The sequence below is a fragment of the Phodopus roborovskii genome, unplaced genomic scaffold (assembly GCF_943737965.1).
Source record: "Phodopus roborovskii unplaced genomic scaffold, PHOROB, whole genome shotgun sequence".
NCBI classification, from domain to species: Eukaryota; Metazoa; Chordata; class Mammalia; order Rodentia; family Cricetidae; genus Phodopus; species Phodopus roborovskii.
In genome coordinates this window covers 2,640,400-2,665,000 of record NW_026125506.1, presented here as the reverse complement: position 1 = coordinate 2,665,000, position 24,601 = coordinate 2,640,400, and the positions used below count along the sequence as shown (strand labels likewise).

The 24,601-nt window shown below is 53.6% G+C and overlaps 2 protein-coding genes across 2 annotated transcripts in view; both read left to right on the top strand.

Annotated features, from left to right (window-relative positions):
- LOC127215943 (uncharacterized protein KIAA1671) overlaps positions 1 to 9,344 on the top strand; it is a 42,881-nt gene extending 33,537 nt beyond the window's left edge. The window contains exons 3-8 of the mRNA XM_051176439.1: positions 2,229 to 2,475; positions 4,100 to 4,274; positions 5,759 to 5,877; positions 6,381 to 6,523; positions 7,005 to 7,087; positions 7,951 to 9,344. Coding sequence (XP_051032396.1) covers positions 2,229 to 2,475; positions 4,100 to 4,274; positions 5,759 to 5,877; positions 6,381 to 6,523; positions 7,005 to 7,083 — 763 coding nt within the window. The 3' untranslated portion in view covers positions 7,084 to 7,087; positions 7,951 to 9,344. The remainder of the gene's footprint in view (positions 1 to 2,228; positions 2,476 to 4,099; positions 4,275 to 5,758; positions 5,878 to 6,380; positions 6,524 to 7,004; positions 7,088 to 7,950) is intronic.
- Positions 9,345 to 15,854: 6,510 nt separating this feature from the next.
- On the top strand, positions 15,855 to 20,152 carry Crybb3 (crystallin beta B3). The gene is made up of 5 exons (XM_051176658.1): positions 15,855 to 15,970; positions 16,433 to 16,551; positions 17,931 to 18,063; positions 18,467 to 18,609; positions 19,931 to 20,152. Exons 1-5 carry the CDS (start codon positions 15,896 to 15,898, stop codon positions 20,094 to 20,096), a joined length of 636 nt encoding a protein of 211 aa, XP_051032615.1. The 5' UTR covers positions 15,855 to 15,895; the 3' UTR covers positions 20,097 to 20,152.
- Positions 20,153 to 24,601: the final 4,449 nt, after the last annotated feature.

Here is a 24,601-nt window from a genome sequence, read left to right as displayed (position 1 = left end):
CAAACATGCACAACAGGAGCCAACAGCTACTGCCCAAGCGCAAAACCAAAGACCCGCTTGGCCCTTGCACAGAGTGAGTTCTTCTGCCTCTCTTAGTGCTTTTGGTATCTGTGTGTGTGTGTTTGTACCTGCCGGTACACGCTCCAGGAACTGCTCCATACGAAGTGCACGCCTGCAGGACCCTTCTGCCTGGCTGGGAGGGAGCCCCTGGGGCAAACCGCTGAAGGGAGGGAGGCAGCTGTGAACCCACCCTTCCCTGGCTGAGGAGCAGGTTGGATGAGGTGGGTCTCCCCATGGGCACCTTCCTCCTCCATAGAGAGGGTCGATGTTCTGGAATCTGCTGCAGGCTCAGTTCCTGCCTGACGGAGCAGCCCTGTGGTCTGTGGACACCACTCACGTCTGGGAAACTGAGGCTCAGAGAGAGGCAGGGACCTGAGTAAACATCATGTATCAGTCAGTGGCTGAGCTGGGCTTGAGCCACACCCACCCACCCCCACTCCCCCCAACCCCTGTCCCCCTGTCTCTCCCACCACGGGGCTCTGACCGCCCCTCTGGGTCACACTGCCTGAGCTGCCCTGAGTTAAAGCCAGATTAAAACTGGATGAGAGGGAATAGAACCAACCAGACAGACTCTCCCGTCTCTAACTGCCCCTCTGCTAATCTGTGACTTCAGCATGCGCTTAGCCTCCTCGGGCGTTTCTAAGTGTCCCTGTAGGATCACCCAATGTCTGCTGACCTGTGCTGGAACTTGTTCCTGTCCCCTAAGGACCCTGGGCCCCATGGTGTGCCCCAGGCCCCCAGCTTCTTTCTGTCTGTCTCAAGGCCTCTAAGACCTGGTGCTTCCGATGCTGTGAGCCCCCTGCTGTCCTCCAGAGGAACTGCAGCCTCCGGGGCCAGGCTCTCTTGCCTTGGACAGTGGTGCCCCTTGCTGCCGGGTGTGTGTGTGTGTGCGTGTGTGCGCACGCGTGTGTGTGTGTGTGTGGCTGCTCCCTCAGCCTTTGTTATTAAAACCATCACACCCCAACTGTGAAAGCTCCTAGGAGCTGGGAAACAGGTGATAAGATGCTGGGGCTCCTGACCCTGACCCTGACCCCTGACCCTGACCCTGACCCCTGAGTGAGTGAGGAGTGAGTGTGAGTGAACGAGTGAGTGTGTGAGTGAGTGTGAGTGTAAATGAATGAATGAGTGTGATTGAGTGTGTAAGTGAGTACCTGAGTGAGTGCGAGTGAACAAGTGAGTGTGAGTGAGTGAGGAGTGAGTGTGAGTGTGAGTGAACGAGTGAGTGTGTGAGTGAGTGTGTGAGTGAGTGTGTGAGTGAGTGAGGAGTGAGTGTGAGTGAGGAGTGAGTGTGTGAGTGAGTGTGTGAGTGAGTGAGGAGTGAGTGTGTGAGTGTGTGTGAGTGAGGAGTGAGTGTGTGAGTGAGTGTGTGAGTGTGAGTGAGGAGTGAGTGTGTGAGTGTGAGTGAGGAGTGAGTGTGTGAGTGAGTGTGTGAGTGTGAGTGAGGAGTGAGTGTGTGAGTGAGTGAGGAGTGAGTGTGTGAGTGAGTGTGTGAGTGTGAGTGTGTGAGTGTGTAAGTGAGTGAGGAGTGAGTGTGAATGAGGAGTGAGTGTGTGAGTGAGTGTGTGAGTGTGAGTGAACGGCGGAGGCAGCTGCTGGTTGAAGCTGGCGTCCAGACCCGTTTTCTCTGCTGGTGGTTCGGGAAATGCAGCACGAGCTGCCCAAGTGATTTCAGGTGCGGGCAGGCCGGCCCCCAAGGGAGTACGCAGATGCGGGTCCAGCGCGTTTTGTGTTTAGCAAGGTCTCCATGGTCGGTGTTAGCCGTGGACTGACAAATGCCAGCACGTGGAGGGACCTGGGTCTTCTCACCAGAGCCTTGGGGGTTCACTACGCGTCTCCCGTTTCTATTTTATTTCTTTTTCTCTGGCTTCTGGGCACAGTTGTTGCCATGTAGCCCGGGTTGGCCTCTAACCCCTGACCCTCCTGCTCCTGTCTCCTGCGGAGAGCCCAGGTGTACCGCCATCGCCCCGGTTTGGTCTTGGCTCTCCTTTGCCAGCTGTAAGGTGTCCCATGGGCAGCAGACTGCTGTTGCCAGGAGGAAGAGGAGGAAGGCCCCTGCCGCCTGTCCCCTGAGCTTGAACACTCTGGGCCACAGGTCCACGGCCCCCATGTTTGGGACGGAGAGTCTAGGCCCCTCTGTGAAAGCTGTCACCTTCTGCCTTTCCTTGCAGCTTTGGCCCCGAGTCCCCATCGTCTCCCGACAGTAGTGCTGCTTCTGCCGGGAAGCAGGCACCAAGCAGCCACTTGTCCTCATACACGGAGTCCACATCCGTGGATCAGCATGACAGCTCCAGGGACCGGCGCAGCTCCAGCGTGGACCGCTCCAGTTCCGAGCTGGAGTCCACAGAAGGCCCCGAAGGGCCACCTCCATCAGACGTTTGCCCGGCAGAGAGAGAAGACGACTTTTCCTTCATCCATGTAAGCCCAAGACCGGGAGAGGTGGAAACAGCCACTGTTGGTGGGCACGGGACACAGCCTTAGACATGGACGCTGCTTTTGCATAGGACTGCCCTGTACTAGCTGTGTGTCTTGGGGCAGATGTCCTCACCTCTCTGATCCCCAACTTCCTTACTCACTAGTAACTAGCCCATTCATCTCCACTGCACTAAAGGTGATCACAGGAGTCCAAGGCCCAACTTGCTTGCCGTGAGGGCTCCCAGGCCTGCCTGTGGCTGGCAGTTCCTGGCTGTGTTCAGCCCGGGGTCTGCCTAGAGCAAACACAGGGGATAGCCTCTCCAAGTCCTCGCTCAGCAGAACATGGGCACCAGGCGTGAAGGGCTCTCTGTGAGAGCTGTCCCAGGCACTCCTCCCCCTCTGGGGCTCCCCAGAACTAAGCTTGCCTAGGTTCCACACACAGTCACCCCTGGGGTGTCCACTATCCCGAGCCACCGTGTCCCGCTGGAGGCCCTTTAGGAGCAGAACTGGACTCCGTCTTGCCGCAGAAGCCGGAGCCTCCAAGGGTCCCTCACTCCTGATGGCCAAGCCCCTGACCAAATGCCCCTGAGGGGCTTCTAATGGGCCCCCCAAGGGACAGACAGTCTACACAGGGCCAAGGTCTTTCCTCTGGCACCTCTAGATAAGAGGCAAAAAGACCCGAGAGGAGCCTCCCAGGGACAGGCATGGCGCCCAGCTCCCTGGTTGGTGTTAGGGTTCCAGCAGGCATCGTGGCATGTTATTCACGCAGCAGCCACGCACTGGGGTCTCACTGCTGCGGAACCTAGCTGCAGCTCACGTGTGCATGAGATGTGTGTCCCGTGGCATAGGTGTCTCGGTGGACTTCCTCTTTGGAACTCTGAGCACTTCCTCTTAGAATCCACCCAAAGCAACAATGGCGGCGTCAGGAGCCCCTGGGTCCCTGGTAGCTGGCTCCATCCCGTGCCCACACTGATAACCAAGGGGTGGCATCTGCCGCCTGCCTTTTAGATAATCGGGTTGACACGGCTGCTGAGTCTGCCCATAGGCTGGTGGCCCTACATAGGGGTGAATTGAGGTCTATGTGGGATGCCCCCAGGACTTGGGTGTCCCGTGGGGGGACCGTTTTGATGCTAGTCAGAGAGATGTCCCAGGGTGGCCCCGTGGATGTGGAACTACCCCCAGTTGATGCTCTGTAGGTGGTACCTCCTTCCACCTGTCCACCTGTGCTCTGGATTGTCATGGGGGCCACAGTGAGTGCCTCTCGGCTTGGTGACTCCATGAGTATCGTTGTCCTAAAGACAGAGAGAGATGCTCTCCGCTATTCATTGAGCAGACAGAAAACGGGCATGCCTTGAGCTCCTGGCCTATACCTGCTCCCATGCTTGTGTGATGGGATGTCTTGCCATTTGTCCTGTGTGCCCAGTGCTGTTCTTAGGCTCTGCCTGCATGGTTTCCATTGGGAAGTTGAGGCTTACAGCTTCGAGGGTGCCATTAGCGTATGCACAACACGCCAGCCCGTGCACCCCTGAGGACGCCTTGTGTATGAACAAGGCTGCACACAGTCCGCGGAGGGTGCCTTCCACTGACAGTTCCTTTCCTTCCTGTCTCCTCCTCGCCACCCCCAAAGCAAACCTCAGTCCTAGACTCAAGTGCCCTGAAGACCCGGGTTCAGCTGAGTAAGCGAAGCCGCCGCCGGGCTCCCATCTCCCACAGTCTCCGCCGCAGCCAGTTCAGCGAGTCTGAGAGCTGGTCCCCTTTGGAAGAGGAGTCGCACAGCACATGGATGTTCAAGGACTCAACAGGTATGTCCACGTATGCCATGCCCGCCACTTGACCTGCATACTGCTCTGGGTGGGAAAGCCTCAGGTTAAACCCTGGGAAGAGTGGCCCGATCTTAGAGGGTTTAGAACGTGGGACGCAGTGACCCAGGAGGCTGTGGTTTCCTGTTCGGTAGAACTTGCTGTAAGTGGGGTTTTAAGTGTGTCCTGAACCCGTGTGTGGTGGTGCCCGTGTGTTAACCCTAGCAGTCCTGGAAGAGAAATGGTGATATCTTCGCGGTGCGAGGCCAGCCTGGTGTCGTACAGAGTGAGTTCCAGGCCAGCTGTGACTATATAATGTGACTCGCTCTAGAAAACCAAACGAAGAGCCAGGCCTGGTGGCACACGTCTTTAATCCCAGCACTTGGGAGGCGGAGGCTGGGGGATTCCCTGAGTTTAGGGCCAGCCTGGTCAGTAGGGCAGACAGTGAGTAGCATGGCCCAGTGTGGTCTCCGACCAGATGCCTAAAGGAATGCTTGGGCTCGTCTCATTGCCTCTCATGGTCCAGCTGTGCTAGTGAATGAAGGTCAAGTGTCTGGCGAGGGCTGGGAGGTGTGTGAAGTGCCTGTTTCACAGGTGTCAAGACCCGAGGTCAAATCCCCAGCGCCCTTGTACTCCTGTAACCCAGCCCTGCGTAAGTGGAGGCAAAGGATTCTTGAGGGTTGCTTGCTGGTCAGCTCCTCTAACTGCAATGGTGCAGTGAGAGACTGTCTCAAAAGATAAAGCGAGGAGAGATTCATGCAGATGCCCGCCATCAATTTCTATCTTCCATATGCATGAGCACACACCATGCCCCCCCACACTTACATACATGTGAATACACACACGTGTACACTGAGTCAAGCAATAGTACATAGGTGAGTATGTGTCTGCAGGGCCAGAACTATGCCAAGCCACCAGGAGCAAATGCAGCCCGCCACAGGGACAGAAGGCCACAGATTCCCTCAAGGGACCTGGCCGCACAACCTGGGGCTTCCATAGCCCCGAACTCATGGACAGGAACTATGAAAGGCTGGGTGGGGCTGACCTTTCTGAGCATGCCCAGTGTCCAGCTGAGCCTGGGACTCCAGAGGACATGCTGTGCCCCACCAATGACCGGTTCTTAGGAAGCAGGAAACCCCTTACCCGTCACTCTAGCACCTCCCTGGCTGGCCCAGCCCCTGACCGGAGCAGTGCCTTGAGGAGACCCTGGAGCATTCCACGTTGCCCCCTGTTGGTGGAACATATCTCTGCCACTTGTTCTGCCTCTGTAAAGGATGTCCTGTTCCTCCAAAGTGGCAGCAGCTGGAGGGTCTGCCTATGCCCTCCCCGGGAGGAGGCGATCTGCTTGTGGCCACTGTTTCAGCAGGTGGCAGCCTCTGCAGAAAAGAGTGGGAGCTCCCGCCCCAGCACAAATGGACCAGGAGTGCCCTGGTCACCGTGCAGGGGTGTGAGGGACCACCAATGGCTCAGAGTCCTTCTCTTAACAGAAGAGAAATCGCCCAGGAGAGAGGAGTCGGATGAAGAGCCGCCCAAGGTAGAGAGGACCCCTGTCAGCCATCCACAGAGGATGCCCGTGTTCCCAGGCATGGACCCAGCCGTGCTGAAGGTACCAGAGCAGCCTGCTGAGTGAATGCTGGCACCCTCTGCCCCCTCCCTCCCTCCCTCCCTTCCTGTCTATCCACCATCATTTAGCCAGCCTCCACCCTTCCCTTCCATTGCCCATCCGTTTAGCATCCTTGTGCCTCCATCTGCCGTCTGAATGCTGGAATGACAGGCATGTGACGCTGCCTAGCTTCTCCCAGAGGAAGCCCATTCTCACTGTCTTATGTCACCCCTTCCCAGCCTGTCCCCCAAACTCAGGGGACAGTAATCCCTGCTGCGTGCTTGTGGGACGCCAGCGTCGCAGGCTTCACGTCTGTACATGCAGGAGTGACTTTTCTGGAGCCTCTACTGTTTCCAGGCTGTCGACCTCTTCTTGGTCCCCTTGCTTCCTGCCTGGGTCACCCTCTCGCTCAGGCTTCCCAGTGCTGCATGAGGCGTTGCCATGGTAGCACTGCTAGAGCCCCCAGACAGAAGACAGCTACACTGGGCCCTCCTCTCTCTCCCCAGGCTCAGCTGCACAAGAGGCCGGAAGTGGACAGTCCTGGCGAGTCCTTCAGCTGGGCACCTCAGCCCAAGACCCCTAAGTCTCCCTTCCAGCCTGGGGTGCTGGGCAGTCGGGTGCTGCCTTCCAGCATAGACAAAGATGAGAGGTGAGGGCAGGAACACTTCACTGGGGTCAGATGTTTCCAAGTGAGCCGTGTATAGTGTGAGCCGTGATGTGCCATGTATAGTGTGAGCCGTGATGTGCCGTGTATAGTGTGAGCCGTGATGTGCCGTGTATAGTGTGAACAGTGATCTGCCTGTGTATAGTGTGAGCCATGATGTGCCATGTATAGTGTGAGCCGTGATGTGCCATGTATAGTGTGAACAGTGATCTGCCCGTGTATAGTGTGAGCAGTGATCTGCCTGTGTATAGTGTGAGCAGTGATCTGCCCGTGTATAGTGTGAGCCGTGATCTGCCTGACTTGGACTCTGCATAGGTCTGCATAGATCTCATCTGAAACATTCACAGAAATATCTAGAACAGTATCTGACCAAATGTCAGCATGGTGGGCGAAGGGCTGGGGGCTGAGTTGCCCTCAAAAGAGGAGCCAGGGTGTGATTCTCACTTGACTCACGCTGTGGTTTCAGGTCGGAGGAGCCCTCACCCCAGTGGCTAAAGGAGCTGAAATCCAGGAAGAGGCAGAGCCTGTATGACAATCAAGCTTGACCAGGTAGGACCCTGGGACGGGGCTCAGGTGTGACACTGAGGCCCCGGGGCTCTGGGGACCTCAGGAGGGAGGTGGTCACACAAAGACAAGCATTCTGGATTCCTTTGAAGAGCCTGGTGAAATATGTCAGGTAACCGGTGCTCTGACCTCGTGACCTTGACCTTCCTGCTGCCCTCAAAGCCCTTGGGAAAGGTGGTGACATCAAAGGCCAGCTTAGCCAGAGATGGTTCCAAGTTTTGCACTGTGAAGTCTTGGTGTACAAACTGTGTACTTTAGTTTGAGACTGCGTATAGTCGGCCCCTCGGTGTCTATCCACCTGAGATCCACTCGGAGATCCACTGGCGCCAAGATGTGAGGGCCCCGAGGTGCTGGGTGTGAAATGTCTGTGGTAGAGCCCTCTCACGCCTCCTGTGCACTTAAGTCGTATTTGTTTTGTTCCTGCATAAGCGCACGGTGCACGGGAGCTCACGCGTCACAGTGGCAGTGCCCAGCACAACTCTGTGGAGTCAGTTCTCTCCCTCCACATACATGTGGGACCCAGGGGTTGAATTCGGGTCTTCAGGCTTGCACAGCAAACCTCTTTACCCCCTGAGCCCTCTGTAGCGATTTTGAAATCTGTGACACACCCTCCATCATCTGCTGGAGGAAACTGGCTCACTGCAGCTGGTCACAATGCCTGCCCCATTGCTCACTTTGCCCAGTCCCCAGCTCCCTCCAACCCCTTCCTGGGAGTGGTGACACTCTGGGGATGGGACCCAGGGCCTCCTTTACCGTCCGGGTAGACCTGAGCCCCAGCAGAGGATGGAAGGCCTGATGGCGGGAAGTGTGGTAAATGCTGCTAACCAGGAACTGTCATTTCTCTCCAGATGGGCTATCACTACACCCATAAACTCAAGCCTTAACCGCCAGACGTCAGAACCGGAGGCCAAGCCACCCGCTCGCTCCTTCCCGGCCAAGCTCATGTGCCTGGGCCTTTCTGCCCCGAAGACACAGTGCTGAGCATCATCTGGGTCCCCACAGGAAGGAGGACCCTGCCCCGGGACACGCTCAGTCTCCAGAAGGATCTTCTAGAGCTCCTTGCAGGAGCGAATTGGCCTTTGGTGTGACAGTTGGCCTTCCTGCTCTGCACACACCTCACAGGAGGATTTCCTCAGCCCCCAAGGCAGCCCTTCTGGAAGGACTTGGACAAGCAAGCTTGAATGACTCTCAGATGGCAAGGGTCACTGTCCAAAATTACACTGGTGTCTCCTGGTTTTGATTTTTTTTTTTTTTTTTTTTTTTTTTTGGGACAGGCTCTTCCTTACCCACTTAGATCCATTGATGTTTATATGCACACAGTCCCCCCTCCCCGTTGTCCATGCACTGACCCTGCCCGTGGGGCTGTGTGCACAAGTGGCCTGTGTCCCGCCATTTTCACGTCTGCTTTAGAGGGTGACAAAGCAATAATGCAGCCAATTTTCCTAGAAACTGGACAACGCGCATCTATTTTAAAAAGCACTGACAGACACACGGAAGGCGTGGACAGTGTCTAGTTGCCTCAGGTTACCTGATCCCTGTCCACGCCTATGAAAGCTTGTGAGTTTTCCCCTTGTCCACGTCTGGGTTGCTCTGGTTTCTGTGGGGTACCTTTGCCCCTCGGTCCCAAGTGTTATGAACTCAGTCCGAATGGTCAAGTGCCTTGGCCACTCGTATACCAGACCCAACCTGGGTGTCATCTCTTCCTCATTTTTTCTGAATATGTGTGTCCTGCTGCAGTGAAGATCACACTAAGTCAGCTCAGAAGGGATGCAGCCCCACCCCGGGCATCTGTGACCCACCCGGCCGAGTGATAGTCGAGGTCTGTCTGGATGTCGATCTAACGGAAAGCCTCCTGTAGTGGGGATTGGGCCACAGGGTCTGTGGTGTTCTCCCTTGCTTTCTGCTAGCTGAGTGCTCACTCCTGGGAGTCTCAAGCCTCCTGTACTCACAACACCCACCTGTCTTACTTCCTTTTGAAGTCCTCGAGGTATCATCTGAAGCTCCAGCACCAGCGGTCACCCCAGACATCCAGGCCGGCCACCCACTGTGCCAGCAGCTTTCAGAGACCTTTTTCCAACCTTGCCTTGGTGACATATTTGTGCAGTTCCAAGGTGGTCTGTGGATGGCTGTGGAGGACCTTGGGTCGTTGTTCTGACAGATGCCTGCCTGGAATCTGTGCCCGACACTGCCCTGACCTCCTCTTCGGGCAAAAGTCGTTCTCTGTAAATCCATTACTTGCAAATGGTGTCGAGACCTGCCTCTCTGTCTTCTTGCCTCAGCTCCTCTCTCTGCCCGATTTCCCTTTGGAAGGGTGTGGTGGGAAGAGATGGCGTCATTGGGTTAGTAGAGTCGCCTGTACCTGGGGGCCGAGGTGTTCAGCACCCAGGAGACTCCAGGCCCCACCACAGCCCACCCTGTGCTCTGTTTACGGACAAGAGCAGAAGTTCACACTTTACTGAATCCTCTTCCTTCTCTGAGCTAGTGGTGAGCGGACACCCATCTCCTGAAATCATATGGAAGCTTGCAGACGCTTCCATAGTTCTTTCCCGTCGTGTTTTTAGTTAGATCCATTGTATACTGCAACACTTTTGACTTCCCTTCAAACACACCAGCAGGACTGAGGGGGTGGGTGGCTCAGTGGGCGGAGTGTGTTCCTAATGTGCAGGCTCTGTCCCCAGTTCCACATAAATCGAGCGTGGTGGTGCACACTGATGATTCTAGCACTCTGGGGAGGGGGTTGGTGAAAGGAAGAGGGTTGGAAGTTCAAGGCCATCCTTGGCTACATAACAAAGCTAGGCTGTAAAATCTACCCTCAGAAGGAAAAAAGAGGAGGAAGAAAAAAAAAAAAAAAACCAAACCAAAAAAACCCAACAATAACAAACCAAACCCAGAAAGCAACCTTCTGCTCCTGTTTTTAACTTCTCTCCACCCTTTTCTTTATTCTGGGCTGGGCGTGAAGAAGCTCACGGTGGCAGGAAGTGTTCTGTCTGGAGTGTCGAAAGGCATAGTAGTAGAATCGAAGTATGCTTGCCTTGCCTATCACAACCTAACCCCTTGTGCTTGATTGACAAGAAATGAATTTGATTCTGCAGGAAGACCCTTCAGACAATCTCACTGGGTCAAGGTGCAGCTTGGCCATGTCCCCCTTTTAGAGTCCCCCCTTTAGAGTAGAGGGGTCCATGCTCAGGCCCTTGGCTGAGCTGAGCGAGTGACTCATTTAGTTCCCTTTTCTAAGCCAGGTGAAGACTCTGGGGGCCCAAGTAGTGTCCTGTGTGCCTACCTCTTGGGTTTCTCCAGGATCCCCCTTTTAAAGAAAACCTAATAGGCCTTAAGCGTGTGCAATTCACACACTTCATGTCCCCCAGCCCTCCCTTCTGGTAACTCTGGCTGTCTCCACATATGCTCCATCTGACCACTCTTTGTCCGTCATTATTGTGACATTTGGATAATGCCCCCCATAAATAGTGACATTTGGGTACCCCCTCCCCATAGATCGGCCTTCTCCAGCATAGTCTGGCCTCACACACAGAGGCCTTTGTCCTGAAACCGTTTGGCATTGTGGAGAGTCCTGAGCTACTGCAGAGAACCATGTGGCCCTGAGGAGTTGGGAGCCAAGTGTAAACTTTATCTGATGGCCTCAGGTTGAGTAGGATGGGGGGTCAGGACCAGAGGGGTTTGCATCATAGGGGAGCAAGCCAGGTTTTGCCTAGATGTACATTTTCCTCCTACAGTGGAGTCCACTTCTAGGAATAGGCCCAGGTCTCAACTTTAGACACTGAGCAGAGATTCCCCTGAGGAAAAGCTGGCCAGTCCGGGGATGTGGGTAGGGGGCTGGAGGGGGGTAAGAGCACTCTGTCAGTCCTGGCTTTAAGATTGCTCATCCTGGCGCCCACAGAAACCCCTGGATCTAGGCTTGATTGAAAAGTGAAAGCCACACCCACCCACCTTAATTAACACGCAGACCCTGACAAGTCATTCGGGCAACAGAGATGTTGCACCCTCCCAATGTGCCTTTGCCCAACCTGTCAAGGGAGCAGATCCCCAAATACCCAGGTTCCTGACATTGCTGGGGACATTCTTGAGGCGGAGGGAGCCCCAGGAAACTAGCAGGGCCCACTCCATACCTCTGAGTTTGCCTTGGCCTCAAGCCCCTCGGGGAGAGAGGACACCATCGACTTTCAGGAAGGTCACGTGCCAGAAGCCTGAAGCCACGTGGGAAGGCAGCAGGCAGGAGGTTTCACTTGCCCCTTCCCTGACCCGTGACCCCCATTACACCTAGAGCATCTGTGTGTCTCAGCCCCCACTGGAAAAGACAACTCCCAGCCTGCATCTTTCACCCCCCCCCCTTAAATTGTTAAACATCTCCTATGCTGTGACAGTCCCTGACAGCATGGAGCCCGCTAGAATCTCTCCTATCCTCTAAGGGACAATCCGTGCTTTTTAATGTTCCCATCCAGTGTCGCCTTACAGATCTTACATGGGGCTCGCACAGGTAATATATTGATACAGGGAAGGCCTTTGTACCAAGTTGTCTCTTACTCTGTCCCAGAGTGACCATGGCCCTCCACACACTTTGTATGTTGGGGCAGGATAACAGAATTATGTATGTGAATGAATATAGGGTGTATTTTCCTAACTGCTTTTGTTGGGGAGGGAGAGTGGGATTATGTATGTGAATATAGGGTATATTTTCCTAACTGCTCTTCTGGGTCCCGCCTGGGATGTTTGCCTCATGATCGGGAAGGACTCCCAAGATGATGCACGTACTGTCTATGGCATTCTGACAGCTGCCTTACCAATCCACAAGCTGCAGGACTTCGGGATGAAGGCGGACGGGACACTGTAGCCAGTCCCAGGAAGGACCTAACTGCGGGGCTGAGAATCCATCTATAAAAACTCTATTTTTACTGTCAAAACAAACACGGGGCTTCCCGGACTTCACAGTGACCGGGTGTCCCCTGTGCTTTTATATTTTGTCAACGTAAGAGGTTTTCTGGCACAGGCAAGCAGTCAGGAATCCAGCTGACTGCACCAGATGGGGGTGAACTCTGCATGTGCAAACGGGGGCACACCCAGACTCCAAGAAATAGTAAATAAAGCTCTCACCGCAGTTCAGTTGTGCTGCGAAGCCGTGTGTCCCCGCGAGTGAGCGGAGGGGCTGCTGGGTTGATGGGGGTCTCCCACACAGAGGCTGATCAGGCTGATTTTTGTGCTGAGCTGTGTCCAGGCAACAGGAGGGAGCCCCAGACAGGTGGCCATCAGTCATAGGAGACTGATCCCCACTGGGGTCCAAGAGGGTGGGGTCCTCGCCATGTCCTCCCAACTGCAGGATCTGTGTTGTTTCTTCTTAGCAACAAAGTGAGGGGCAGTGATGGCAGCATTTATGGCAAGAATTATGGTGGGGTGATAGCGGGAAGTGTTGTCCCTTGGCGGCCTTTTGGCAGTGATGGAAGCACTCTTGGTTATTACAGGAGGTAGAGGATGCTAGGGCATTTGGTGAGCAGAGGCCAGGAATGCTAATCAGTGGTTTGGCCAGTTGATAGTCAATAACCTACCCAAGATGTCAAGTGCTAGCCCTACCCAGGGAAATTAATCAGCAGCCTACTCAGCGATGCCTAGTTGATAACCTACCCAGGGATGGCAAGTGCTAACCTATTTTGGGAAAATCAATCAACAGCCTGCTGAATGATGCTAGTCAATAACCTACCCAGGGATGGAATTGATAGCCAACCTAGGTATGAAACAACAGCCTACCCAGCCTAGCCAGGGATGTTAACAACGTAGCCATTTCTGTTTTCTCTCCGTTGCTGTGATGAGCGCCATACCCAAAAGAAACTTAAGGGAAGAGCTGTCTATTTGGCTAAGGCTTCCACATCACCATCCTTCAATTGAGAGACGCCAAGGCAGGAACTTGAGCGGTAATTTGAAGTAATTTTCAACCTCATGCTCAGCCAGTCAGAACCTGGAACTGGTGCGGCCCACCGTGAGTGAGCCAGGCCCAGGTCAATTAGTACTCAAGACAGTTCCCTACAGAGACGCCCATAAGCCATCCGGGCCTACCTAGACCACCCTGCAAATGAGACTCCATTCTCAGATGGTTCTAAGCATAGACTGCTCAAACTGACAGTTAAGGCTAATTAGGACGCTACCCAGGGATGTTAAAATCAATAACATATCTTGGTTGTTATGTTAGTAGACCCACAGAGCACGGAACTATAATCCCTCAGCGAGACTCTAAGCTTTGTCAAGTTTAAAATTAAAGGTAATCATTGCAATGGATTTTCCCACTTCAATTAACCTTATCTGGGAAATCCCTCACAGGTGTGCCCAGGGCTGACCTAATCTACATAACATCCCACAGGTGTGCCCAGGGATGACCTAATCTATAAACCCCTCACAGATGTGCCTAGGGATGACCTAATTAATATATATAACCCCCAGAGACTGACAATGTAATCTCGAGGTGTGCCCAGAGGCTTGTCTTGTGGGTGATTCTAGATCCTGTCCACAATCAATATTAACCCTCACAGATGCTAATCAACAGCTTAGCCAAGCATAGTGTTTATCTGGTTATCTAGGATCACTATGGTTGTCACCCTGGTCAAAAGTCAACTGGAGGATTCATTTCACTCCAAGTTTCACAAAACAGTTCATCATCAAAAGCAATGAGAGCAGGAGGCAGGAGCCGATGCAGCGGCCATGGAGGGAGCTGCTCACTGGCTTGCTCCTCATGGCTTGCTCAGCCTGCTTTCTTATAGAATCCAGGACCAGCAGCCAAGGAATGGCCCCACCCACTCAGGCACACACTGCAGCAAAAGCCCAAATCCATTTGTAGCTACGACTGTGAGAACTCCGTGACTCGTCCTGGTCAGAGTTCAGGGGTCACTGACAACATCCCGAGGATCCAGTGCACTTGAGGATTTGAGCCTGCAGCAAACAACTCTGTGACCCCTGTAACTTGAGTGGCCCTCTCTGAGCCCGGTTTCTTCATCATCTCTAATACAGAGATCAAAACTTCCTCCCGAGAGGAAACAGATTAATGTAACAGTCACAATACCAAAAAAAAAAAAAAAAAAAAAAAAAAAAAAAAAAAAATGCCTGTACATCTACAACTGGCAGCTGCGATTCATACCTGCTGGCTTCATGAGGGACACACATGCCTTCACTGATGTCATAGCCTTTGGAAATGGCTGCATGGATTTGCGGTGGGTTCAGAAAATACATTTGTGGTGATCTGACTTCAATCCACTTGCCTGGCACATGGATCCAGGGGTCCCCTGCTCCTGCTTCAAGAACTGGAGCCTATCTGGGAATGTTGAGGACTCTAGTAGGAAAATAGCATGGAGAAGACAAAGGGAATAGAGGGTCACTAGAGGGATTTGTGTTCCATGGCTCCTGTCTATCCTGTCAGGCCTCCCTCAAAGACAGCAAAGACCGTGGGTTCCCGGGAAGTCATCAGAGTTGAGCGTTAGAGGAGACTGGCCTTGGGGGCCTCCCCAGGCTCACCATTAGGGTGAAATGGCCCGGACAGGATCGTGTGGACAGGACGCTATCTCAGCAGGCTGGGCCAGATGTGCTGGGCCAACAAAATACACCCATAAATAGGCCAGCCTTGGAGGCAGGCCAGTCTGGGGACAGCTGGTCCTGGAGGCAGGTTGGTTCTGGACTGGGTGAGGGCTGGGGAAAGTACAACCCCGTGCAAGGTGCAACCTCAAGCCTCTGAGAGTGTGCATGGCTGCTGCTTGGCTCATCTGAGGGGAGGGGCTGACCTCCTGGCCCCGTGACTGCCACTGAGTCTGCTCACCTGCTGGTGCTGGTGACCTGTACTGTCTATGGGTCTAGGCACGAGGCTCTGTCCCAGCTGTGTGTGTGGGGGCTGGGGACCAGGCTGCCAAGGACTGGGTGGCTCGAAGAAAGGGAAAGGACCCTCCGGGTATACTGAGGCATCCCCATGAGCTGGGCCAAGCCTGTGTCCTGCTGATGCCAGTTAGGTGTCGAACAGAAGCCACTGTGCCAGCACAGGTCATAGGGAGATGAAAGCTGGGACAGGTGTGTGTGTGTGTGTGTGTGTGTGTACACACGCACGTGCACAGGGCAATGTATGTACACATGTCCGTGCACCCATGCTGGTGAGTAAAAGTCTGCAGAGACTGGGCCCTGTGTCTCTGCACCCTGGGGCTAAGAGAGACTGTCAGGGTCCACTATGTACGTGCCTGGAACACAGCCAGCACTCGATCAGTTTGTGGAGTGAGTAGTTTGCTTCATGGCTAGATGGTTTCACAGGCCTGGCCCATTTCACAGCTGCTTGGTCTGTCTGTCTCTCATGCCTGCTGTGGTCTGCTGTTCACCCTGGCTTTGGTGTCCAGTCCTAGGCACTGAGCCTGAAGAGAATCCATAGAGTGTGTGTGTGTGTGTGTGTGTGTGTGTGTGTATGTGTGTGTGTGTGCCTGCAGAGAATCCTTAGAGTGTGTGTGTGTGTGTGAGTGTGAAGAGGGTGCCTATCCAATCCGAGTTCTTTCTTCACTGTGGCCTCAATAAAGGGGCTTTGCTCTTCTGGGCCCCTGAGACTCCCCAACCCCACTAACCGGCCCAGATGCACGGCCCAAAGCAGTTCCCAGGCAGTGTTTGCTGAATGCCGGAGTGCCTGACTATAGATCTTGATCTGTGGCCTCGAGACGTGGGCAGCAAAGGCCTCACTACTGTTTGGTTCCAACCACATTAGCACCTGTCCCTGCTGTACGGAGCCGGTGACCCCCTTTCCCTCCAGTTTGAGGCAGAAGTGTCCCTGGAGAGATGGCAGAGCAGCATAGCACACCCGAGCAGGCTGCAGCTGGCAAAAGCCATGGAGGCCTCGGGGGCAGCTACAAGGTACCGGGGTCTTGATGGGACCTAGAGCCCAGGCTGAGGGCAACAGCTGACTCAGCGGAACACAGGGGCACCAAGCTTCAGGGGATGTAGCTTTTCCTGCGTGACTTTGCTTGAGTTTTTTTGATGTCTCTGGGCATTGACATCTTTGATGCTTGCTGTCCTCGGCCCCAGAATTGTCATGAGATAAAGCGGGTGGCGGGAGCGTGGCTGGAAGACGGGGTGACTGTGACATAGCTAATTCTGTCCCTTCCAACACATGGCGAGGCTTTGGAGGGGACATCTGATGTGGATGTCCTGGGGATGATTTTAAACGGGACTTGTGGGCGTCATTGTAATTGCTCACTATGGCCACCAGGAGGCGGTGCAGACATGTGTGACTCTCTTGAGAGAGGAGGAAGCAGATGGGGCCTCTCTATTGATCTGAGGGATCTCAAGGCAGGGCTTTCACCTCTGTTCTTCCAGGTGACTGTGTATGAGTTAGAGAACTTCCAGGGCAAGCGGTGTGAGCTCTCTGCAGAGTGTCCCAACCTCACCGACAGCCTGCTGGAGAAGGTGGGCTCCATCCAAGTGGAGTCTGGACCGTGAGTAGCACACAGTGCCCCCTGCGCCAACCTCCTGCAATCGGAGGCCCCAGATCTGCCCTGAGCAACTCCGTAGCCATCTTTGCCTCAGTTTCCCCATCCATAAGATGACAAAATCCTGGCTTTAGATTCCCGTGGTGTGTGGCAGGGACAGGAAGGAGACCAGCTGGTGACCTGTTCAGAGGTGAAACACTGGATTAAGGCCAGTTAACATCAGCCAATCCCCAGCACAGCTTTCAGTTCCAGGGGACCCCACACCCTCTTCTGATCTATGCAGGCGCCGGCCACACACGAGGCACACAGATATACATGCAAGCAAAACACCCACACACACCAAAGCTTTTGTTTCTCTGACACAAGGTTTTTCTCTGTGTAGCCCTGGCTGTCCTGCAACTCAATCTGTAGACCAGGCTGGCCTTGAACTCACAGAGATCCACCTGCCTCTGCCTCCCCAGTGCTGGGATTAAAGGCGTTCGCCATCTCCACCCCATGAACGCTTTTAAGAACTAAAGAACATGAAGTTATGTGACTAGAAATGGAATTTACCATTGAATAGCCTTAGGAATTATTTCATCATGAATCCTCGTCCTATGAGAGCCCCGCCCTTTTCTAGCAGAGGAAATGGAGGCCAGAAAACTTAGGTGTCTGGAGCCTGCCCTCATGGCAAGCAGGCCCCTCACTGCACAGACTGAGCTCTGGCCTTCAGACTGAGTCCAGTTCTGGGATTTGCTGTTTGTCATCTCAGGCAGCATGTCTGCCAGCTGTGTTTCGTCTGAGGACAAAGGGATATGGATTTCAGGGTGTGTACACAATGAGGTGGATACAAAGGCAGAGAGAAAGGGAGGGCAGGGAAGAGGAAGGTCAGAGGAGGGGCAGGGGAAGGGGAAAGAGAAGGAGGCGTAACAGCAGGACTCACGGATCTATTTTTCAAGTTTATTTATTTACGTTTATTTTATATATGTGAGTGTTTTGCCTGCATGTGAAGTCTGTGTGCAAGTGCATGCAGTACCCTTGGTGGCCAGAAGAGGTCACTAGATTCCCCAGAACTGGAGTTCAGATGCTCACATGCTGTCATGTGGTTGGCTGAGCTGAACCCAGGTCCTGTGTTACAGCAGCCAGTGCTCTTAACCACTGAGCTGTGACTCCCATGGATCTTTGGCTCATCCTGTGGCAGGCACTGTGAGGTCTTGGTCACACATGCATCCTTAGATGGGTTTCTGGCCCCAGGCAGGAATCAGTTCCAAGCAAGTCCCTGCAGGTCCCCTAGCAGCAGGCACACTGGGTTAGGGGTGGGAAAGCTTTTTCCTTGCTGTCCTTTCCCCTGCATGTTGGTCCCCGCTCAGCCACACCAGAGGTGACCCTGTTCCTTCCACCCTCAGGTGGCTGGCGTTCGAGCGCAGGGCCTTCCGAGGGGAGCAGTTTGTCCTGGAGAAGGGGGACTACCCTCGCTGGGATGCCTGGTCCAGCAGCCGACGTAATGACATTCTGCTGTCCCTCCGGCCTTTGCACATCGTGAGTCAGGACCTGTTGCGCATTCTCTCTCTCTTTCTCTCTTTCTCTCTTTCTCCCCCCCCCCGTGTGTGTGTGTGTGTGTGTGTGTGTACACGCGCACACATGTGCATGCACGCATGTGCCCTTTCTCTCGATGTCTGAACAGAGTTCCCTTTAGACAACAGAGGGAGGAAATGGAGGAAAGGAAGGACTCAGCCTAGGAGAAGGGGAGTCTGGACCATGAACCTTTGGGGCCCCCCTCTAACCCTCAGTTTCCCTTTTTGGTGGTGATGACTGGTGGGAGGTCTGTCCAGCCCCCATTCCTCTGTCTTGCTCAGCTCTGGGATGTCTCTTGAGTCCCTCTCTCTTTCAGGGGGTTGGGGTGACTCAATGGGACCCACTCATCCTTGACCTTTGCCCCCAGGATGGCCCAGACCACAAGCTGCACCTGTTTGAGAATCCAGCCTTCAGTGGGCGCAAGATGGAGATTGTGGATGACGATGTGCCCAGCCTGTGGGCCCATGGCTTCCAGGACCGTGTGGCCAGCATCAGAGTCATCAACGGGACGTAAGGGAACCCCCAGCCCCCTCCGCTCCAGCTCTACCCTCTGGCAGCTGCTTCCCGAGCAGCAGCTTCAGCATAGCTAGCTGCCAGCTGGACACCTGAGTGACACAGCCCACACCCTGAACCCACCCTCACTCAAAGACCATGGGGTGGGAGCGTGAAGACCCAGTCCCTGGTCCCAGCATTCAGGAGGCAAGGCAGGAGGAGTGAGGGTTTGAAGGTGGCCTGGGTTCCAGAATCAGGTCCTGCCTCAAAAAATCCAAGAACTACAGCGCCAGCATGTTGTTGCTACGCTTTTAATCCCAGGAGCCAGAGGCAGGCACATCTCTGGGTTCGAGGCCAGCATGGTCTATATACAGAGTGAGTTCCAGGACAGGAAGGGCTACACAGAGAAACCCTGTCACAAACAAACAAACCAACAACAATAACAATGAAAGGGTTTCGTTCTATTCCCCAGCACTGTGCATATGTTCACAGTCTCTCTCTCTCTCTCTCTCTCTCTCTCTCTGTCTCTCTCTCTCCTCTTTGCCCATCTCCCCCCTCACCTTACTCCCTTTCTCTCACCCCACCCTGACCCCACCATGGGAATGTTCCAGCATCCTTCTGCTCCATGGAAGTGTCTAGACAGCCTAGACTCCTGGGCAGTTTTGTTCTGGTTCAGGAGAGTGACTCGCCCCCAGTGGTCTCCACCCAGGTCTCTGTGGCCGCTCTTCCTCCCCAGGCCTGGAACTCATCCTCAGAGTGACCTTGGCTTTGCATTCCCTGTTATTATCAGGAGCCCGAGTGAGCATGGGTGTGGGCATGCTTGCTATCTGCTAATGTGATCTCAGGACTTTGGGGTGACGGCAACCTTGGGGCCACCTCGCCTTCCTTCTCCTTTCTGGGTTTGAACCTGGGATTGAGCCTGAGGAGATGACACGAACAATGTACCCTGTGGCTTTTCCTGAGTGTCAGGGGGGGGGGGGTCCTGTGATCAGTTAGAGCTGGGTAGCCCTTCTTCTCAGGGATGCCAGTCTGGTGGTGACTGTGATGGGCGCACTGGGGGAAGGTGTCTCTGTGAGTCCCAGGGGTATGTGTGACTCCACCCCTCAAGGAGACATAAGATCAGGTAAGGAAGGACAGTCCAGTCAGAAGGAACTGCAGGTGTGGAGGCTCAAACTCAGCCTGATGTGGGAGCATGGGTTGGTGCTTGAGAGGTGAGGCCAGGGAGGCTTTGAAAAGCAGAGTCATGGCAGGGCGAGCCAAGGAAGACAGGCTTTAAAGGGCTGTGCCTGGCCTGGAGAGGGCAGCAGGAGGAACACGCCTCACTTATTATTCTGTGCAGGTGGGTGGGCTACGAGTTCCCTGGCTACCGCGGGCGCCAGTACGTGTTCGAGCGGGGTGAGTTCCGCCACTGGAATGAGTGGGACGCCAACCAGCCGCAGCTGCAGTCCGTGCGCCGCATCCGCGACCAGAAGTGGCACAAGCGAGGCTGCTTCCTGAGCAGCTGAGGATGCCCAGGGTCCCTGGACCCAACGCCTGTGTCCCCTCCCCAACCTGCTCAATAAAGCCCACCAGCCACGCCGCTCTGTCTGCGTCAATGCGCCACTTCCTGAGGTGGGGCTGTGGAATCTAGACTGGAGGGGTCCAGACCTGCAGTCTGGGGGGGGGGAGAGGGGTGTGCCTGTGCTGTGTCTTGTCAGCCCAGCCCATGTCCCGCCCCTGCCATAGGCTTACTTCCAGCAAGAGTGCCTACATCTGAATAGCTGTCCATCTGGCCATTCATCCATTCTCCTGCCCATGCTTTCATATGATCATCCACCAATCCATCCACCTCCCCATCCATCCACCTCCCCATCCATCCACCTCCCCATCCATCCACCTACCCATCCATCCACCTCCCCATCCATCCACCTACCCATCCACTCAGCCGTCAATCCACTAAACTAGCCACCCAACCATCCATCTATCCACTCACCAGCCAGCCACCCATCCATTCATCTGCATATCTACCTGTCTGTCTTCCCATTTACTTATTCATCAATCTATCCACCTACTCATGCATTCATTTACCTATCCTTCTGCCCATCCTCCTATCCGTCTGCCCTCCCCCCTCATCTATCTGTCACCCATCCATCATCCTCCCTAAGTTCCTTCTATATTTTCCTCTTCTCATCGATTTGTGCATCCTTGCTACCACCCCCCCACCCACCCATCCATCCACCCGCCCGCCCATCCATCCATCCATTAGCTATCCACTCTCCTTCCGTCTATCAGTTCATCTGTCTTTCCATCCTTTCTCCCACCCTTCCACGTATAATTTCTCTAACATCATCCTATCAGTCAGTTAATCCCATTGCCATTCATTCTGAGGGAAGCAAGCCACCTGGATACAGGGTTGCCCTAGCTGAAGCCATTCTGAGAGAAACAAAGGTACAGAGAGCTGGCATGCATGGCCTTGAGCAGCACAGCTTTCAAGGGGAGGACCAGGATTTCTTGGCTGTTCTAATGCCCACTGTCCCCACACAGAGGCTACCAATACTGTGCTGACCTTTGCTGAACCCTGAGGCAGCCATACCTGCACTCCCTGTACAGTGAGGGTTCACTGTGCCCCAGGACTGGAGCCACAGCAGCTGGCTTTGGGGTCTCCTGTTGAGGGGCTCACCAATAAAACGCACCAGAGATGGCTCTGGAAGAGCCTGAGGTCCCCATCCCTTAGACAGACCCTCTTTGGCAAATCCTGGCACCCAGGCAACTTCTTTCACGGAGTTTGAACAAGTGCCTCTGTCTAGGGTAAGACGAGACCAACATACATTCACTCAATAGTAACGTCCTAGCCCAGTGCCGTGCCCATTAAACATAGAAACCTAGGGCTCCCTCTCTGCCCCAGCTCTGTCAAAGCCTTAGTTACTGCAACATTGTATCGTGCCATTCTTTACACTGTAGTTAAGGGAAGACCCTCAGCCTATTTCCACCCTGCTCTGGCTGGGTCAAAGCACTTAGCTATTGCAACATTGTATCATGCCATTCTTTACACTGTAGTTAAGGGAAGACCCTCTGTCTGGCTCTCCACCCTGCCCCAGCTTTGTCAAAGCCCTTAGCTACTGCAACATTGTATCTTATCAATCTTTACACTGAAGGAAGGCTTTACTGACTAAATTTGAATGTTTGTATGCAGGTGGGTTATAGTTGATTTTATTTCAAGAAACCAAGAGGCGTTACAAATAGCAGTCTGAGGCAACTGTCCCTTTGGATAGGTTTGAAAATCCCTCCCAGTCGGATGGTCTGAGAGGCAAGTTGACTCCCCATTGCTGTGCATGTAAGCGACAAAGGGGACACCAAAGCCGGCTGCCTTCATGGCCCTTGGCATGCAACAATAGATGTCCTTGTTTCTTCCTCCTGGTCAACAGGAGCTCGGCTACACATAGTGTTCAGGGTGCATAAAAAGACTCTGACGTCCTACCTTGCCGTCATCTCAGGAACATGCAGGGGAAGGGAGCCTTTAAAGGGTCTGTGGTTATTATTTGGCTAGAAGGTGTCAAGTGGCCAAACACGCCCATGAATGGTGTCAGGAAGCCCCAGAGTCAACCTACTCTTAAATATATTGCATCTATGTTCTGCCTATGGTATGCCCAAGTCCCCAATAAATGGTCCAGCCTGGAGCTCTGGTCTTGAAACCTCCTTCTGGTAGATGTCTCTCTCTTTAGTTCAGTCATCACACATTTTCTGAGGACCTACTATGAGTTGAGCATGTCCAGAGGAAGTGGAAGTAGCTAAGCTGTGGCTCAACTTGCCCTGAGCCCATTGTCCATACAATGGACAGGGCAAAGGACTCTGTGTGTGAGCTTGTGAACTATCAGCTGCACTTAGATGGGGCATGTGTGAGTTCATTCCCACTGAGTCCAATGTAGGCGCTGTGAAATAAATGGATGATGATGATGGAGTGCATGACTGACTGATAACAGATAACAGAGAAATGCTCAAGCTGCTGGATAACCCTGTCCCAGGATGTCCTCCTTTGCACGATGGGCTGAAAAATGAGGAAACATATAAGACTCTGAAAACAGTCTCTCTTCAGATACCACACGCCTCACCTGAATATCAGCCAGCCATGGTATATCAAGTTGGGTTTGTGTTTTTGATTTGTTTTGTTTTTGAGACAGGGTTTCTCTGTGTAATAGCCTTAGCTTCTGGATCTCACTCTGTAGACCAGGCTGGCTTTAAAATCAGAGATCCTCCTGCCTCTACCTCCTGAGTCCTGGGATTAAAGGTGTGCAAAACCATGCCTGGCCATGTTTGTCCATTTTTAAGTGTGCTTAAGGTCATCCTCGGCTGGCTATGTAGCAAATTTGGTTGCTATGATGAACACTCAGACTTAGGGCAGGGAAGTGTTAGTTTCATCCCATACTTTCAGGCCACGGTCCACCGTTGAGTAAGTCAGGAGGGAACTCAAAGTAGAACCCCCTCTGTGGATGTTGCTAGCTCCCTCTGACTTTCTCAGCTGCCTTTCTTATACAGCTCAGGCCCACTTGCCTGGGGACAGCACCACCACAGTGGGCTGTGTCCTCTTATATCAATTAGCAGTGGAGACCTTGTCCCATAGACATGGCTGCCGGCCAACCTGATGGAGGGAGCTCTTCGTTTGAAATTCCCTCTTCCCGGGTGATGCTAGCACAATGGCTCCCAGCCTTCCTAACCCTTTAATACAGTTCCTCAGGTTGTGGTGACCACAAAGTGTAAAATTATTTTCGATGCTACTTCACAACAGTAATTTTGCTACTGATACTAATTGTAGTGTAAATATTTCTGGAGACAAAGGCTTGCCAAAGGGGGCGCAGCCCACAGGGTGAGAACCACTGCTCTATATTGTGTGGAATTGACAATTAAAAAGCCACCAGGACAATGGGCACAGTAGCCACACAATGGTAGAAGAGAAGAAAGGCTCCTTCTCTAGCAGCCATCAAATGCCATTATGTCCTCGGCTAAGTGTGAGGTCTGTGGGCATAGATATAAACATTTAGGCAGTTTGACTACAGCCCCTTTAGCAAAACAACAGTAGTAAGTTCTCCTCAGGGCCTATGACCTTCCCAGGCGTGGGCTTTTGACCAGGTTTACAGTCTAGAACCCCCTTCTGTGGAGCAGACCTTGAACTCAGTTGGACAGTAGTTGGTTATCCCCTAACCGTCATGCCGCTACTGTACCCATGGACCCCGACAGGTGGTGTCATAGCATGAAGGGTCTACCGACAGACAGACAGACAGACAGACAGACAGACAGACAGACAAGTTCATTGGTCACAGTGGCCTGCAATGGTCTGCATGGCATCTTTGACACACCGGCAGGGATAGATTTTCCCAGTGAGTTCCAACTTGACTTCTCTATTGCAACCAAATTTGCTATGTAGCCAGCCGAGGATGACCTTGAATTTCTGAACTTCCTGCCTCTACCTTTTCATCACTGGGATTACAGGTGCACATTCCTGTGGCTGGTGCTATGGATCCAACTCAGGGCTCAGTGCTTGTAGGCAGGTGTGGATCCCCAAACCCTGATCTGCTTTGTGTACCAGTGGTCCCAGGATGCAGAGGAGCTGGAGAGCAAGGTCTGGGGCAACCATGAGCCTGGCAGGTTTGAACGGCCATTTTGGAGGACAGCTCATTTATTGAAATGGTTGGGCTATCTTAAATGGGGGGAGGTCAAGGGAATGAGTTCTGCAGTGGAGAAGGGACTCTCCAGGCCTATCAGTCAGATTAGCAGATTGCCAATCACATGATTTCTGAGAAGCCAGTTCCCCGGGAAGGAACAGAATCTTGACCAACTTTACCATGGTGAGGCCTTTGTCTCTGTGGAGTTGAGTAGACCCAGCCTGATTGGGAAGGGAGCTGCCTTACTCCTGCTATGTTCTCTGAGAGATTTTGGGGGGCTGTCCCTCCCTCGTCTGGCTTGAGAACCCACCGGAAAGCACTCTACCAACTGAGCCCCATCCTATTACCATCCCCATGGAATTTTTGAGTGACTG

Excerpts from the sequence above, each read along its gene's own strand:
- Crybb3 (XM_051176658.1), top strand. The coding sequence starts at position 15,896 with ATGGCAGAGCAGCATAGCACACCCGAGCAGGCTGCAGCTGGCAAAAGC. Across the intron at positions 18,064-18,466 it reads CCCTCCGGCCTTTGCACATC|GATGGCCCAGACCACAAGCT; the intron begins GTGAGTCAGGAC and ends CTTTGCCCCCAG. Across the intron at positions 18,610-19,930 it reads ATCAGAGTCATCAACGGGAC|GTGGGTGGGCTACGAGTTCC; the intron begins GTAAGGGAACCC and ends TATTCTGTGCAG.